Source organism: Podarcis gaigeae (assembly GCF_964106915.1).
Source record: "Podarcis gaigeae genome assembly, chromosome: 15".
NCBI lineage: Eukaryota > Metazoa > Chordata > Lepidosauria > Squamata > Lacertidae > Podarcis > Podarcis gaigeae.
The window spans coordinates 539239-556593 of record NC_139692.1 but is presented as its reverse complement, the minus strand read 5'-3'; the positions used below and the strand labels follow the sequence as shown (position 1 = coordinate 556593).

Here is a 17355-nt window from a genome sequence, read left to right as displayed (position 1 = left end):
TCCCTCCCTATGTCTTTACATGTACACTCTAGGAATGTTGTAATTGACTGCTCCTGTGTTTTACATCCCACACAGTTTTCCTGTAAAAAGGGTAGATCTGGATTAATGGAGGGAAAAATACAGACTAGCACTTGGATGCAGATGACGTTTTACATACACTGGAAAAATCTTGCATTCAGATCTCACAATAAACACCTGTCTGGAAGCACTCATAGATGGGGTCTGGTGGACGCAAAAGGTCCGTTGCAGGGCAGCAACTCTTCTTGAAAACTGAAAAATACTATTGCTTTTTTTAAAGGTTTGTATCAAACAAGTATGTGAAAAGTATGGCGTCCTGAAATATGATTGTGATCCTACAAAAAAGTGCTTTGGGCATGGAGTAAGTAAAATGAATGTTATATTTTCCATGTTAGTGTTTAAGCTATAAAAAGGAGATTGTGGTTTTCCCTCAGAAACTATTTGGTATTTTCTTGAGTGCCTGAAGCGTTCCCCTGTTGATGGCCTCTCAGCTGATTCTCTTTGGACCCAGCCATTATGGGCAATTATCATCAAATCTTCCATTCTTAGGCAAAGTAATTGAGCAGGTGGTTGCTCAACAGCTCCAGGCATGTCTAGAGGATGTGAAACATTTGGATCCCTTCCATTTAAATTGGAACTAGTGAATGTCCGGTGTGAGTGTCTGGAAGCAGTTGGAGGATGGATGGCAGCTAACAGGTTGAGGTTGAATCTCAACAAAACAGAAGTATTGTTTCTGGGGGACAGGGGGCAGGACTTCCTAGTCCTGAATGGGGTAACTGTGCCCTTGAAGGACCAGGCGCGCAGCCTGGGAGCCATTTTGGACTCACAGCTGTCCATGGAGGCACAGGTTAATTCTATTTTCAGGGCAGCTGTCTACCTGCTCCATCTGGTAGGCTGGCTGAGACCCTACCTGCCTGCGTACTATCTCACCACAGTGGTACATACCATGGTTATCTCTCGCTTGGACTACTGCAGCGTACTCTACGTGCCTTTGAAGGTCCAGCTCCAAGGGCTTTCTGGCAGTTCCAGCGAGAAGTGAGCGTTACAGGGAACCAAGCAGAGGGCCTTCTCAGTAGTGGTGCCCTCTCTGTGAACGCCCTCCCATCAGATGTCAAGGAGATATTCTATTCAACCTTTAGAAGACATCTGAAGGCAGCCCTGTATAGGAAATTTTTTAATGTTTAATGTTTTGTTATGTTTTTATGTTGGAAGCAACCCAGAGTGGCTGGGGCAAACCAGTCAGATGGGCGGGGTACAAATAATGAAATAATAATAATAATTACTACTACTACTACTACTACTACTACTACTACTACTACTTTATCCTTAATTTTATTTTAGACTAGAACTGAGGCCCTACTCAGGAAGTAATAAGAATAATAATGTTTTCTTAAAGCATATTTTTCTTTTTAAGTAAAGCACATAAGCAAGGAGTAAATGTTTGCTATTCCTCCCCCACCTTCAGATTTGCAACAACAAAAGAAACTGCCACTGTGATCCAGGATGGGCACCTCCAAATTGCAAGGAAAAAGGAGGCCCCCTAGGAGGAAGCGTTGACAGTGGGCTTCGTATGTTGGCTTCTGGTCAGTAAAAGCAGGATCTTCCATCCTGACAAATAGCTCTGCTGCAGTAGTTTCCAAACTGTTTAGAATTAGGACCCACTTTCCATCTCAACCTGAAACCATGGGACTGGGTTTGATTTATGTTTTAACCCATTCATTCCCCTCTTTATTCTTCCCTTGAATTTTCTGTCTTTCTCAAGGCAGAAAGAACAAGATAAGAAGTGACAGCACATTAGCTTAATAATCATTTCTTCTTCCAAAGGAACTTTAGGATTGTAGGCTGTGTGTTTATGAGAGTGAGTGTGAGTGAAATGTTTCAGAATTCTTAGTACCTGAACTAAACTGCAATTCCCAGGCAATGGGAGAAGTGTGGCAGTTAAGCTAGTATAAAATTTTCAGTATAGATTTAACCCCTCTCTCCATCCCTGTTTTCTAGTTATCCTTCAAAGAGCAAAAGTGAAAAGCAAATGTTTTAGTACTACTGCCCCTCCTTAAACCAGGCTGTGATGAACTTGTGCATTCTGATGCGCCAGCTGAATCCCAGTGGACTAGTACAAAGTCAGCATGGGTTTACAATTAATTGGGTCAGAACAATACTTATTGGTGCCAGAATGAAAAAATCCAAACAATACCTTCTTCTGCTTGTAATAACCCTGGAGCACAGGAAACACTCTACCAGGAGACACTCTTGCCCAAACTCCAGTGACACGAACAGGAGCTGCACATGAGGATTGCACTTAGACACAGAAGAGAAAGAGCACTGCAGAGAAAGAAGCCAACACATTCCTAGTGCCACCCAGTTACTGCTTTTCTGCTGTAAGCTGCAAGCAGAACTGCAACTGATTTCCTACATCATTAGTAGTAGGGCATTTTTCTATGTGTATAACCTGCTATGTTCCTCGGACACCTGTGGATTTGACATAACTTCTGTCTGCAGCTCAGTACACATTCACTATGACCTTTGTGAAGGATGCCATTTTATAACCCCATTTTATATATTTTTTAATTGTCTTTTAATTTAACACTTTTCCAGCTCTCTGTTTTTTTAAATGAAAGAGAGGAATGGTGCTATAAAACTGTGTTAGTACAATATTACATTTTTATACCACAATAATGCTAATTTAAAAATAAAAAACCTTTCTGGTTGTTGCTGTTTTAGCAATGTGGAAAGAGTTTGCTTTCTAATCTTTAAAAAATTCTATAAAATTGGAGCTTTGGGCAGTGCCATGCTAAAAATGTCCAATGCGGCAGCTTTCCTGGTTCAGTCTTTGCTGTGAAATTTGTTTCCATCTAGATATTACAGAAAGAGTCATAGAAGACAACATGCGGACGTGGGTGCTCCTGAGCATATTTCTCTTTCTGCCCATTGTGGTTGGGTCAGCCATCCTGATTGTCAAATGGGCACGAATCAGCAAGTACTGCATAGATGACAGCGAGTCTCTAGGCGATTCTGAGTAAGTCACTTTGGCCACAGTTTATCAGGGCCTGCCCTGTACACACCTGAAATCTTCTGGTCCATCAACAATTTGGACAAGTAGGACCTGCAACAGAATGCAGTCTTCAGCCATGGCTGCCTCCACGTACCCTTTCCCCTCTCACACACTTTTGCATTGGGTTGTGGGGTTCTATTGTGGGGTGTGTGAGAGGAAAGTCCCTTGCTTAGGGTTTTTTCCTAATATTTTTGTTGTATTTCTGCAAACCTTGGGGTTCGTCTGAGCCTGCTGATGCGTCAGAGGTGCCATTTCAGCTGCATTATAACACAGATAGGAGTTTGCTGTTATATAAGGGAATATATATATGTATATATAAGGGAAGGGTTGGCCCAACTGGAGGAAGATGATGTCCAACAACAAAAGAAAGAAAAGCAAGGATAGGAAACCTGTGACCCTCCAGGTGCTGTTGTACTGCAACAACCCATGGTGGCTAGTGGTCAGGAAAGATGGGAGGTGTAGTCCAGCAACCTCTGAAGGGTCATAGCTTGCCCACCCCAGTACATATAATATAATATAATATAATATAATATAATATAATATAATATAATATAATATAATAATATAATATAATAATTATTAATATAATAATTAACTTTCAGACTTTATAGTAAAGCTAACTCCATGACAAAACTGAGGTATGTTTATCTGTATATAATTAAGGTTAAGTAATCTTAATTATATACAGATAAACATACCTCAGTTTTGGGACGCAGGTGGCGCTGTGGGTTAAAGCCTCAGCGCCTAGGACTTGCCGATCGAAAGGTCGGCGGTTCGAATCCCTGCGGCGGGGTGCGCTCCCGCTGCTCGGTCCCAGCGCCTGCCAACCTAGCAGTTCGAAAGCACCTCCGGGTGCAAGTAGATAAATAGGGACCGCTTTCTAGCAGGAAGGTAAACGGCGTTTCCGTGTGCGGCTCTGGCTCGCCAGATGCAGCTTTGTCACGCTGGCCACGTGACCCGGAAGTGTCTCCGGACAGCGCTGGCCCCTGGCCTCTTAAGTGAGATGGGCGCACAACCCCAGAGTCTGTCAAGACTGGCCCGTACGGGCAGGGGTACCTTTACCTTTACCTTTACCTTTAATCTTAATTCTCATTACATTTCAGATCTTATACTAGATCCGATGAATATAGCATGTCAGACAAAACAAGGTAAGCGTCAACTAACTTAAAGTATATTGATTAATTTTCCTTCCAGAGCTGGCTGCAGTCTAGAAAAGGATCACTCCCTAATTTATTTTCTCCCTTTGTGATAGTGAAACATGGATTAAATTGTCTAGTTTTTCCCACCACTTAAGGATGGACTGGGTTTATCTGCAAAATCTGCTTATTATCTTTCCTTCTAAGGAAAATAAGTAAAATAAGACCTGAAAACAAACATGGGCAGTCTTTTACTCAGGGGTTGTGCATGGGGGTGGCCGGAGAGTGATTCTGTTGCTCTGCCAGCGAAATAACTGTCTCACTCTTCACTATTCAGTCTCACTCTACCTGAGAGGGGAAAACACACCAGTCCAAAAATTAGAAGTCAGCTTAATAGTCAGACACAGCATTCCTGGAAAACCATCAAAGCCTACCATTCCTAGATTCCACCAGGAAGGATACACACAGGCTGCCCCCACATGCAGCCAATGGACTCATAATGATGAAGTCCTGCTCCTAGCACACCCACTGCATCATCAGACACACAATGTGCATCATTGTCCCCCAATGGCACAGATTCAGTGGCACAGCCAGCAGTCAGCCCTCTACTGCTAGTCTCCAGGCTGCTTGAACTCACAGCTGTTGTTCTTTTAGCACAACACAGGAGAACCCCCAAAACACAGCACCCATATAGCTCTGGGCTTAGGGGGCCTTCAAAGAGCACTCACATTCGTCCTAAGCCGAGACAAAGGTTCAGGGCCCACCCAAGGTTCTCCAAGGCCAAGAGTGGAAGATGCAACAGGAAGAGTCACAGACACCCCAGAACAGCCATCAGCCTCCAGTTGATCACTGCACTGAGTGAAGGATTGTGATGCAGAAGATGAGAGTTTTTGCCACACCAAGGTTGAGCCAGTCAGCCAAAGCAACCCAAAGAGGTGGGTTCACTTGTGGTTGACATGGAACATGAGTTGGGATGGATCATACCGCATGCAGGAATTAGTCGCACAACCCGAAGCCTTTCTAAACAAGGAGGAATTTTGCTTGTCTCCTGGAGGGGACTGTCAGGCAGGATTCCAAAGATTTTTTTTAAATGTTCATGACTTTTGCTATTCTGTGGAAATACAGTGGTACCTCAGGTTACATATGCTTCAGGTTACATACGCTTCAGGTTACAGGCCCCGGTAACCCAGAAATAGTGCTTCAGGTTAAGAACTTTGCTTCAGGATGAGAACAGAAATCGTGCTCCGGTGGCGCAGCGGCAGCAGGAGGCCCCATTAGCTAAAGTGGTGCTTCAGGTTAAGAACAGTTTCAGGTTAAGAACGGACCTCCGGAATGAATTAAGTACTTAACCCGAGGTACCACTGTATATGACTATGAGTATCCTTAAATTATAGATCATAAATATATAAATACTACAAATACCAACAAAAAACTCATTAAATACTCATTAAATAATATTAAATATTAATTGCAGTGATGTTTGCTGTTTCTTTTCTTATTTTCTTTTGAATTCTTTGTTTACAGCATTATACATTCTAACATGCTCCATTTTGAGTGTTACGCTGAGGTCTGTTTCTGCTATTTATTTTGTGTTTTTGTTTTTGCGGCTCTTTTTGTTTTTGTTTTTGTGACTATGTGGAACCCAGTTCAGCTACTGATTGATTGTGTGACTGCAGTACATTGATTATTGCTTTCTTTTTTATTATTTCTTTTTTTTCTTGCTTAAAAAACACATAAAATAAAAATTAACATAAAAAATAAAATAATAACAAAAAACAAAACAAAAACATATATACAAATCCCCCCTGTGGTTGCCCCCCCAAAAAACTCGACATTCTTTATTTTTTTCAGTCTTTTTACCATTGCATCTTTTATATCTTGTCCCTGATATTCCTAATTCTATTCTATCTATTTCAGCTTTTACATACTTAATCTATGCATATTAACATGTTATCTTTAGACCAGTGTTCTTATAGTCTTCAAAACATTACCATTCACTCCTTAGTTTCTGATTTGTCTGGAGTCTTACGGCAGCTGTTAACTTTGCCAGTTGTATAGAATCACATAGTTTATTTAACCAATCTTCTTTTGTGGGGATAGTATCTCCTTTCCAATTTTTTGCCAGTACTAGTCTGGCTGCTGTAAACAAAAAAATCAAAAGAAAATAAGAAAAGAAACAGCAAATCATAGGTTTTTTTAATAGTATTTTTGTAATTTAGATTCTTCTTTCTCAAATCCTGTTTTTTTATCCACATTAAATACATTATTTAACTGACGGAACTGGAGCCAGTCAGTAAGATAGTGTCTTATCTCCTCAAATGATTTTAACTTCAGGTGTCCTTGGTCTTCTTTTAATAATTGGCTATATATTGCCCAATTGCTTTGCATGTTTAATTTTTTAACTGTGAATGCCTCTAATGGGGACAACCACCATGGTGTTTTTGGTTCTATTAGTGGTTGATATCTCGTCCACACCTTATATAATGCATTCCTTACAATATGGTTGGTGAACACTCTTGTGAGCTTTTACCTTATTATAGCCACCCAAATCTGTTGTTGACACTCTGCAAACCCAAAATATCTGTTTTCTCTAATAGAATCCAATCCCTCATCCAAATTAAACACTGCCTGACAAAAGATTTTTAGTTTTGGTAGGGCAAACCCCCTCTTTCTTTCTTTCCTGGCTGTCAGTAATTTGTATTTAATACAAGGTTTCTTACCCTGCCAAATGAACCTTGTCAGATCTTACCTCCATTCTTCAATGCATTCTGTTTTCGCTATAATTGACATCATTTGAAAAAGAAAGAGCATTTTGGGGAGTATATTCATTTTTATTACTGAGATTCTTACCCAAAATGATAATTTCAGTCTAGCCCAAATTTCTAAAGGTTTTTTTATAATTGTCATCAAAAATGTCAGTTCCCAAATATTTTGTTTTCACTATCGACAACCCTGTTTTTTCCTGAAATTCCTTTTTCTCTTGCTCCTGTATATTTTTGACCATAAGCTTTGTTTTTGATCTGTTAAGTTTGAAGCTGGAGACCTCTCCGAATTCTGTTATAGAATCATAGAATCATAGAGTTGGAAGAGACCACAAGGGCCATCGAGTCCAACCCCCTGCCAAGCAGGAAACACCATCAGAGCACTCCTGACATATGGTTGTCAAGCCTCTGCTTAAAGACCTCCAAAGAAGGAGACTCCACCACATTCCTTGGCAGCAAATTCCACTGTCGAACAGCTCTTACTGTCAGGAGGTTCTTCCTAATGTTTAGGTGGAATCTTCTTTCTTGTAGCTTAGATCCATTGCTCCATGTCTGCTTCTCTGGAGCAGCAGAAAACAACATTTCTCCCTCCTCTATGTGACATCCTTTTATATATTTGAACATGGCTATCATATCACCCCTTAACCTCCTCTTCTCCAGGCTAAACATGCCCAGCTCCCTTAGCCGTTCCTCATAAGGCATCGTTTCCAGGCCTTTGACCATTTTGGTTGCCCTCCTCTGGACACGTTCCAGTTTGTCAGTGTCCTTCTTGAACTGTGGTGCCCAGAACTGGACACAGTACTCCAGGTGAGGTCTGACCAGAGCAGAATACAGTGGCACTATTATTTCCCTTGATCTAGATGCTATACTCCTATTGATGCAGCCCAGAATTGCATTGGCTTTTTTAGCTGCCGCGTCACACTGTTGGCTCATGTCAAGTTATCTTTTCCAACGCTTTGGGAATACTTGTTTCTGGGTTTTCTACTGTTAAAATTAAATCATCTGCAAAAGCTTTCAATTTGAAAGTATTTTGACCTAAAGATATCCCTTTAATTTCTTCTTTCCTCAGTTCCAAATTTAATATTTCTAGGGTTAATACAAAAAGTAGAGGAGAGAGTGGGCAGCTTTGCCTTGTGCCTTTTTATATTGGGATGTATTCTGTTTTCCCATCATTGATTATTAGATTTGCTTTCTGTTTCTCATATATGGCTTTTATAGCCTAGGTAAATCATTCTCCCTTTGTGAATAGGTCAATCACTTTCCTTAGAAATTTCCAAGAAAGGTTATCGAAAGCCTTCTAGGCATTGACTAGCATTTCCCATCTTGTATTATTTTATTCAAAAAAATCTCCCATTTTTTTATAATGGATTACAGGAAGTCCATCTGGGCCTGGGGATTTGCCCAATTTAGAACTAGAGATTGCCTGGTATATCTCCTTCCTGGTAATTGGCGAGTTTAATTGTTCAAGTTTCTCTTGTGCTATTTTGGGAATTTATTTCCCTTGTATTTCACTATGTCATGTTCTCCTTCCGTTCCTATCTTATATAGCTTCCTGAAATATCTTAAAAAGCAATTATTTATTTCTTCCTGTTTGTCGATTACCCTACCGTCTTGTACTATCTTATCAATTTGTTTTTCTCTTTGTTTCTTTTTTAATTACCTTGTCTGTTAGCAAATTCAAAATTCTTTTGTTTCATCCTTTTGATGTTATTCTCTATTTCATCATTTAAGAATATTGATAGTTGGGATTGCAATATTTTAATATTTCGGTTTGCGGTTTTGTTTTTTGGATTGTTAACAAATAGATTCTAATTTATTTCAATCTCTTGTCTAATCTGGTCTAACTTTGATTCTCTAATCTTTTTTTTGTATTATGTTTTGTTGGATATAAAAGCCTCATATAAAGGCTTTACCGGCATCCCATATTGATCTAATATCAGTCTCTTGTGTCATATTTATTTTGAAGAATTCTTTCATGGCCTCTTCAGCCTTTTAAATAATTTTCTCATCATTCAGGATTCTCTCATTCATCCTCCACTGCTTGTTCATTTTCTTCTTATCCCTTAATTCTAGTGTAATCAGGTTATGGTCTGAAATGGATTTTGGGTTGAATCTTAGTTTTTTTAATTAGTGTCATTAAACTATTCAATATCCATATTCCATCTATTTGACCTGCAGATTTTTAAGCTTCAGAATAGAATGTATACTGTCTTTCATTTGTATGTTTATTTCTCCAAGCATCTACTAAGTTCAGATCTTAAACCATTTGGGAAAAAAATTGGGAGTTTTCCTTCCTTAGATGCTTTCTCTCTTTCTGTTCTATCAAGGTTCAACAAAGGGAGCCAGTGTGGTGGTGTGGTTAGGAGCGGATATTCTCGTAATCTGGGGAACCGGGTTCACGTCTCCGCTCCTCCACATGCAGCTGCTGGGTGACCTTGGACCAGTCACACTTCTCTGAAGTCTCTCAGCCCCACTCACCTCACAGAGTGTTTGTTGTGGGGGAGGAAGGGAAAGGAGAATGTTAGCCGCTTGGAGACTCCTTAAAGGGAGTGAAAGGCGGGATATCAAATCCAAACTCTTCTTCTTCTTCTTCTTCTTCTTCAAAGTGACCCCATTAAAATCTCCCATAAGAATCATGTCCTCATTGTTATGTTCCAATAATCTTTCCTCTAGTTTTTTAACATATTTTGATTTGTTTCCTTTTTTTAATTGATTTTAATTCGTTTTGCTACATCAAACATTAAAAGAAACAAAAGAAACATACATAACACATACACATAAAAAAGAAATACATAAAAAAGAGAAATAATAATAACGAAAACAAAAGAAAAAACATCTCCTAACATAAGATACCAACAAATTAACTTACATTTACTAAATAACACACAACACTGATTGACTTCCCTTCATCTCGGTTTCAGAATATATTATATGATTTTTTATCTGAAGTTTCTTTTCCTCAAAAAACTCTTTACATCACAAGTGTTACGTCACACCTACTGTGATTTTTAAATTTTTAACCTCTGTTTCCATGTAAGTCATAAATTTATTCCATTCTTTGTTAAACTTTATATCTTTTTGATTACTTATTTTCTGTGTCATTTTTGCCAATTCTAAATAGTCAAATAGTTTGGATTGCCACTCGTTTATAGTTGGGATTTTTGATGTCTTCCAATTCTGCGCTATTAGAGTTCTGGCAGCCACTGTCGCGTACTGAAAGAGTGTTTGATCTTCCTTTTTGATTTCCTCTCCAATTATCCCCAGCAAAAAGGCTTCGGGTTTTTTTTTATAAAGGTATATTTAAAGATTTTTTTTAGTTCATTGTAAATAGATTCCCAGAATTTTTTGATAGGCTCACACAACCACCACATATGATAAAAATCACCCTCCTTGATCTTACACTTCCAACATAATTTATCACCAGTTTTATATATTTTTTCCAATTTTACAGGCGTTACGTACCACCTGTACATCATTTTATACATATTTTCCCTGAGTGTTGTGCATGCCGAGAATCTCATACCTTTGTTCCATAATGCCTTCCATTTGTCAAACTCCAAATGTCCGAAGTCCATTGCCCATCTCACCATTACCTCCTTTACTTCTTCATCCTTGGTGTCCCATTCAAGTAACAGGCTATACATTTTCGATAGGAGTTTTGTTTTATTTTCTAGTATTTCGATCTGGAATCTAGATTTTTTCTCACTTATCCCAATCTTTTTATCTTCAGTCCATATAGAATTAATTTGGTGAAATTGGATCCATCCTGTCAATTTGTTCTTTATTTCTTCATAAGGCCTAATCCTCCAACCGGTCTCTGTTTTTACTAGCAAGTCTTCATAGGTCCATCTTTCTCCGATGTTTGTTTTTTTATGGTCAGGATATCAATTGGTGATAGCCACCAAGGGGTCTTCTGTTCCAATAATTTTTTGTTTCTTTCCCACACTTCCAGCAGTGGTCCTCTAAAAATGTGGTTGGAAAAACCTTTATGAACCTTTCCCTTGTTACGCCATAGGTAAGCGTGCCAACCAAATCTTATATTAAATCCTTCTAGGTCTAACAGGTCTTTATTTTTAATAACAATTAAAAATTGTTTCCATTTGGAAACACACCCACCAGTATTAATTTTTCTTTGCTTCTTGTTAACTGCATGCCCAGCAATCATTCTTCATTGTCTTTAAATATTAATTTGTTTTTTTTAAAATAATATTTATTAAACGTTTCCAATTACAACCAAATAAAAAACAAAACATCCAAATTTAAAATCTTGTTTTCCATAACATCTTTCCAGGACTTCCCCTCCCCTCCCCCTCTTGTATTCCAATTCTTACTTATAAATTCAGCAATTTCTTATCCCAAATTTTGGACTTATTGTCGTTGACCCAATTTAAAAATATTTTCCCATCTCCTAAAATCGACCTGTTCCCTTCCGCGCGTTCCCCCCTTTAACATACATTACAGATTAAAATATAATGAAATAAAATGTAGTTTAACACCCTTTGGATTCCAAATTTCCCTCCCCCTTTTCCCGGTTGCGTTCCCAAAATTTATCAACATCTGATGTCTTCCTGGAGCTCCCACAATTTATTTAAGCCATAGTCCTTTACCAGTCATCTTTAATTTCGAATGTCCAATCTTGGAAGGAGTCTGTCTCAAAAAGGCCCATTTTTTCCATCCAGATTTTTATACATTAGGAGTAAAAACTCCAATTTTATTTCTTTAAACCTTTCAGGTCTGGATGTCCCAAATGTTCCTTCTTTCAACTTTATCCAATTCTTGTTATTCTTGTTATTCTTGTTGTTCTTGTTGATCTCTCTCCTTTTCTTTTTTTTTTCTTTTTCCTGTTTTCCTGCACAAATGTTCTAATTCCAAAAGCTTCAAATTCAGCTGCAGAGGCTCTGTTATTCAGGAACGAAACATAATGCCAAGTCCCTTCCATTTTTCCAATAGATAAGTCTATTGTCTTCTGTAGTATGTCAGCCTCTGTAGTCAAAATAGTGTTCCATTTCTGCAGTTTCCCAGGAGATAGAAAGTTCTATTCAAATTCCATGTCAACAACTTGTAATATCCCTCGGCTCCTCTAGGTGGGTTGCAATAACTCAGTTCCCTTCCAGATCACCCCAATCAGTCCAAATAGCTTGTTATTCCTTGTTTTAAACAATTTGTATCCAATTTATAGCAAATGTAACCGGCAAAGTCCTTGTAACAAAGTTCTCATTTTGTTCTTCTGCTTTGACAGCTCTTTGACAGCTGTCAAAACCTCTCCTTGTCTTCTCCCGGCGCTCTCACAAAACGCTCCCAGGGTTCCGGGGGGGGGGGGTACTTTTAAATCAATTCCACTTTTCTCCTCCAGCTCAGTCTTAGTTTTCCGTCGCGAAATTAATATCTTTGTAAAAATAGGGTTGCACTCGATCTTAGATGTCAAATCCTTTGCTTTAACTCCTCTACAACAGGGGGGGGGCTGACTTCCTTTTTGCGCCTCCCCCGCTCGCTCCGAATTTTTTAAAAATTTGTCCCCCTTTTTAGTCCAGGTTCCAATTACTCACGGGTTATTCTTTTAGGTCCAGATTTTCAATAGAAGAAGCCAGCGCTCTCCGTCGAATGGCATGCGGCTTCGCTCGGCAGGGGAAGCGGAGGACTCAAAGCACCACCCCCCCGTCACCCGTTCCGTAGCCTTTAAAAAGGCTCCTTCGCGGGCCGGGGAGGAGCGCAAAAGGTGCCAGCCGAGTCACCATGTCCATGGGTTTCAGCGCCCATGGTTTTTGAGGGTCCCCGCGTCGCCGGCGCGGTAGGACCCAACCCCTGCCGAGCAGGCTCCCTCCGGAGCTCGGAGGGAGTCCGCCATTCGGCGATGGCGCCAACCCGGAAGTCCTGTCTTTAAATATTAATTTGGATTCTAATTTTGGGTTTATGTATATAACGATTCTTCTCTTTTATGTAAATCAGAAGCTATAAATTATACCCCTAGTTTCTTATTTACCAAAACTCTCTTGTGCTTCTTAGCTATATGTGTTTCCTGAAGACAGATAATGTCCCAGTTCTTTTTTAGGATATGTTGGGTTTTATTCCTTTTCTCTTTATTATTTAAACCATTGATATTCTACGAGATAATGTTCAAATTCATCAAATAATAATTACAAATTGGATTCAGAAAAATATATAGAATATAGATTTAATCTGGTGGGTTACGTCTTATTGTATCTATTAATAAGAATTGCTTTTACTCCCCTCCTGTAGTTTCTAACTCTTCTCTCTCCTGCATGACTTCTCCTCCCAGTTCTCTCTTGTATTTTCTCCAGAACTTCCCTAAATATCCCCTCCAGGAATTCCCATTTGTATCTTATTGTGTTGGTTTTTAAAGCATCTGTTAATGTCTTGTAATTTTGTCTTTTTTAAGGAGTCTTTTTGATATTTCTTTATGAATTATTATATTCCTTTCATCTATTGTCAACTTCCTTTTCTGGAGTACTTTATCCTTCAGTAGTCTTGAATTAAAGAAGACAATACAGGGGGCCGCTAGGGGCGCATTGGAAGATGGCCGACAATACCATCTCTCCGGCTCACATGAGGTAATTAAGAGGCTAATATGGGAGTAATTAGCCTCCCGAGTTTTCCCAGGGGGAATGGGAAAAGGCTGCCTCGTTCGCGGATGCCTATAAATCACCCCCGAGTTCGTAAGGAGGGGGTGAGGGCACTGGACGGAAAGCCCTTGTGTGAGTTTTTTTGGCTCTCCCTGACGCTGCTTCTGATTGCAATCCTAGTTGCATGACTCAAGATAAACAATTGGAGAAGAGTAATTGCACTTGTTTCGAGTGAAAGGGAGTATTGATTGCTAATTAAATCAACCTCTGTGAAGCTGAGTGGCAGGTTGGATTGAACAGAACTACATCAAAGAAGACTACATCAAAGATGTTGGTATGTTGTAAAGGAGCGGAAAGGGGGAAAAACTTTTCTTTCCCCCCCTATGTGATTTACCTAACAAACCCTCCCTAAGAAGAACCGTCACATGACTGATTAGCAAGTGAGATGGAATAATAAACTGTGTGGAAATGAATTATTGGCTAAAGGCTTTGTCTTGTGGAAGATCTGGAAAGGAATGAAAGGCTTTTGGATGGCGCAGTTCTAATTGAGAACCCCCGTGACGAGGCAGGCTTTGTTGCAAGATTTACGGTCAAGAGGGGGAGGAAGCCACGGCTTTGCTATTATATCTGAATTCTACGTTTGATCTGGCAAGAACTCCCTGAAAAGACTGATGTCTGGGAAAGTTAATGAGCAGACGCTTAGACTGTATTTTATGGAAATGCTGAAATGGCATCTGCCGTTCGAACAGGACCTTTGGACTAATGTGAAAATCCACACAGGACTATAACAATGTTCGTTTCAACTCACTTGTGGAGATTTACAGAGGTTAGAAAGAAAGGGGGAATGATAACAAGAAGATTGGAAGATGATTTGTAAAGAATAACAAGGAGATGGAAAGATAGAACTGAGAACATCAAAACAGTAGAAACATGAGAGGATTGGACCCTTTCTGAGCTCGAAGCATGGGTACCCCCAACAAAATTTTAAAACTTCGGTTAAATATTTGGAAATATTTGGAGTTTATTATGTATTGGTATAATTGGAATTAATGTGATTTGATTGGTTTGTTAATAAAAATTAATTTTTTTATAAAAAAAAGACCATACAGTTCCTGATCCTTTATTCGTCTTTGTTCCTTCAGATTTGATTCTGAAGATCTTATCTATGTCCATTATTAATTCTTCTTCTTGGGCTCTGAGCCATCTAGCTAATTCTTTTGTCAGTTTGGTTTCAATGTCTTCATTCTGCATCTCTGGGATCCCCTGAAAGCATAGAATAAGCTCCCTTTAGTGCATCTCGAGAATCGCGACTTGATTTAACATTTTCTCCTGTATTCTCTTTAATTCTATTATCTCATCTTGGCCTTTTTTCAGCTCTTTCATTTTTAATTTTCTTGTTTTTCCCCCCTTCGATAGTTCCTCTTGTTTATTAGTTCTAGATTTCAAATCTTGGACTGTTTTCTCTATCTCCCTAATTTTAATAGTCAGATCTTTTACCTGTGCAGATAGGTCCATTATTAATTTTGAATTTTGTTCAATCTTGTTGCCCATGGAATCAAGTTTATCATTAATAGATTTATTCATTCCAATAACCAACTCTCGTTGGCATTCGTATCTAACTCCACCACTGATTGGCGTCTTGGAGCTCCTGAAGAGGTCTTGGAAGTCATTTTAGTTGCTTCTCTAGATACACATGAATATAAGCTTTGTCCCAGTCTTAATAAGTTCCTTTGATATTTTTGTACTTTAAATACCCTCAGGTCTGTATTGTTTCTATTCAGAGAGCTCTGGGAAGTATTTGTTCAATTATTCCTCCCACATTTGGCATTTATGTATTATTAAATACTCTAATTGATTACCAACTTCTTAAAATATTTGTCAATCAATATTTCTCCTTACCCTCCCTACTATCTCAGATCCTGAATCGAGATTTGTTACCCTTTATGTCCTAGAACTTAGTTAATATGATTTGTCAATATACTTATTATAAATTCCTTAATCAACACACTTCATAATGATTAAATCAAATGATTATTGCTTTCATTTTATGAATCAATGGTCTTGTTAGATAGTAAAATTCACGTTAACCTGCTGTTTTACGAGTTGTTTTTAAAAGTATGGAACAGATTACCGTATTTTTTGCTCTATAAGACCCACTTTTTCTCTCCTAAAAATTAAGGGGGAATGTGTGTGCGTCTTATGAAGTGGATGCAGGCTGCGCAGCTATCCCAGAAGCCAGAACAGCAAGAGGGATTGCTGCTTTCACTGCGCAGCGATCCCTCTTGCTGTTCTGGCTTCTGAGATTCAGAATTTTTTTTCTTGTTTTCCTCCTCCAAAAACTAGGTGCGTCTTGTGGTCTGGTGCGTCCTATAGAGCGAAAAATACGGTAATCCACTTTGCATTACTTTCTATGGGAAAGTGTGCCCTGGTTTTGGAATGCTTTCGTTTTGGAACAGACTTCCAGAACAGATTAAGTTTGAGAACCAAGGTACTACTGTATATTATTAATCATCATTACTCAATTTTAACTGTATATATATGATAGTATTCATTCTAATTGCTTAGATACTGTTTTCTCAATTCACATGGTTTCATCAATTCAACAATGTTAAATGGCACACCTAAAACTCTGCCAGCCTTCACCAGTTGGTGCCCTCCAGATGTTATGGAGTGCAGCTCCTGTTGGTCTTAGTGAGCATGGCTGTTTGATGCCAGACTAAAGGGAGTTGTGGTCTAAAACATCTGGTGGGCACCACCTTGGTGAAGGCTGAACAAAGCAGTGACAGGCATTGCTTGGGGAACTGTTTCATAACAGCAGCAGCACTTCCAGGCAAAGCCCCACAAAACTAGATCTTGCCTCTTACAGGTAAGGTACAAAGTAGGGCCAGTCCACCCAAGAGGCAAGGTAAAGTGACTGCCTCAGGCAGCAGGATTCATGGGGACAGCAGATCTGGCCTCCAAGGTACACATCACCCCCTGCTGCTGCTGTGACACCACTCCTTGGAGGCCAGATCTGTGTTTCCCAGCAGCCTCTTGGCAAACAGGTTTCCTCCGACTCTTTTTCCCAATGCACAGCTTTATCCCCCCCGGTTCTGATGTAGATGAAGTGAACTCAGACCTTCCTCCCTGACAAGCAGGAGATGCCAGTTTGTGGTTTGCCTTAGGAGCCCAAGTGTCTTGGGCCAGCCATGGTACAGAAATTTCAAAGATTGTGCAGGGAGTGGAGAGGCTTCTATGGGAGAAGGTTGTTTTTCCAATCTCTTCTCCATCTTTCTGGGTGGTGCTAAATTTTGTTGATTCTCCTTATTGTATTGCTCCATCATGTCTTCTCTCCTCTCTCCCTCCTGCTGCCCCTGGGATGTGAGTAGCTTGAGCAACCAAGAAGACACGATGTGACCAGACCTGGGTCAGGCTCCTGCTGTTTATGTGACTTGTAGCTGTTTAATAAATTACTGCTTGCTTATACAGGTAAAAAGTATTCTGTGAATGGTTCTCCAGGTCCTTCTTTGCATTTGTATACAGCATGCAGGGGCTTCATTATGGGTTGGGATCAGCAGACACATGCTGCGGTCTACACCCCAATAGGGGCTTACTGCTTGTTCCAAGAGCCTCTTTGCCTTCCTCCTTGCTTTTATTGCCTCTTCATCTCCAAGCAACGAAAACCAGCAGTGAGCTAATCTCTCTTTGAGGGAATAGATGCCAATTCTGCCAGGGATTTCTGCCAGAGGGAGCAAGGGGGTAACAGGCACTTTTGCCTCTTGCTGCCTGGCTGCTATTTGCTACTATCCTATTTGCTCCCTCAGCTT

At 39.6% G+C, this 17355-nt stretch overlaps 1 protein-coding gene and 1 long non-coding RNA gene across 10 annotated transcripts in view; one reads left to right on the top strand and one right to left on the bottom strand.

Annotated features, from left to right (window-relative positions):
* The window catches only part of LOC310832279, a 35348-nt gene extending 25777 nt beyond the window's left edge, over positions 1-9571 (bottom strand). Inside the window, exon 1 of the long non-coding RNA XR_014558237.1 lies at positions 9369-9571. This is a non-coding gene — a long non-coding RNA (uncharacterized lncRNA). The remainder of the gene's footprint in view (positions 1-9368) is intronic.
* LOC310832073 (disintegrin and metalloproteinase domain-containing protein 2-like) overlaps positions 1-17027 on the top strand; it is a 78959-nt gene extending 61932 nt beyond the window's left edge. For 4 of the 9 annotated variants that reach the window (XR_014558127.1, XR_014558128.1, XR_014558130.1 and 1 more), the window contains 6 exons: positions 299-379; positions 1484-1601; positions 2875-3034; positions 4174-4218; positions 4861-5141; positions 16918-17027. Coding sequence is in view for 4 of the 9 variants with exons in the window: in XM_083713556.1 (XP_083569682.1) it covers positions 299-379; positions 1484-1601; positions 2875-3034; positions 4174-4218; positions 16918-16945 (432 nt within the window). In the remaining 5 variants the exon portion in view is untranslated. Of the gene's footprint in view, positions 1-298; positions 380-1483; positions 1602-2874; positions 3035-4173; positions 4219-4860; positions 5142-16917 lie in introns of those variants that run through there. The other 5 variants (XM_083713556.1, XM_083713555.1, XM_083713554.1 and 2 more) reach the window with 3 other exon arrangements.
* Positions 17028-17355: the final 328 nt, after the last annotated feature.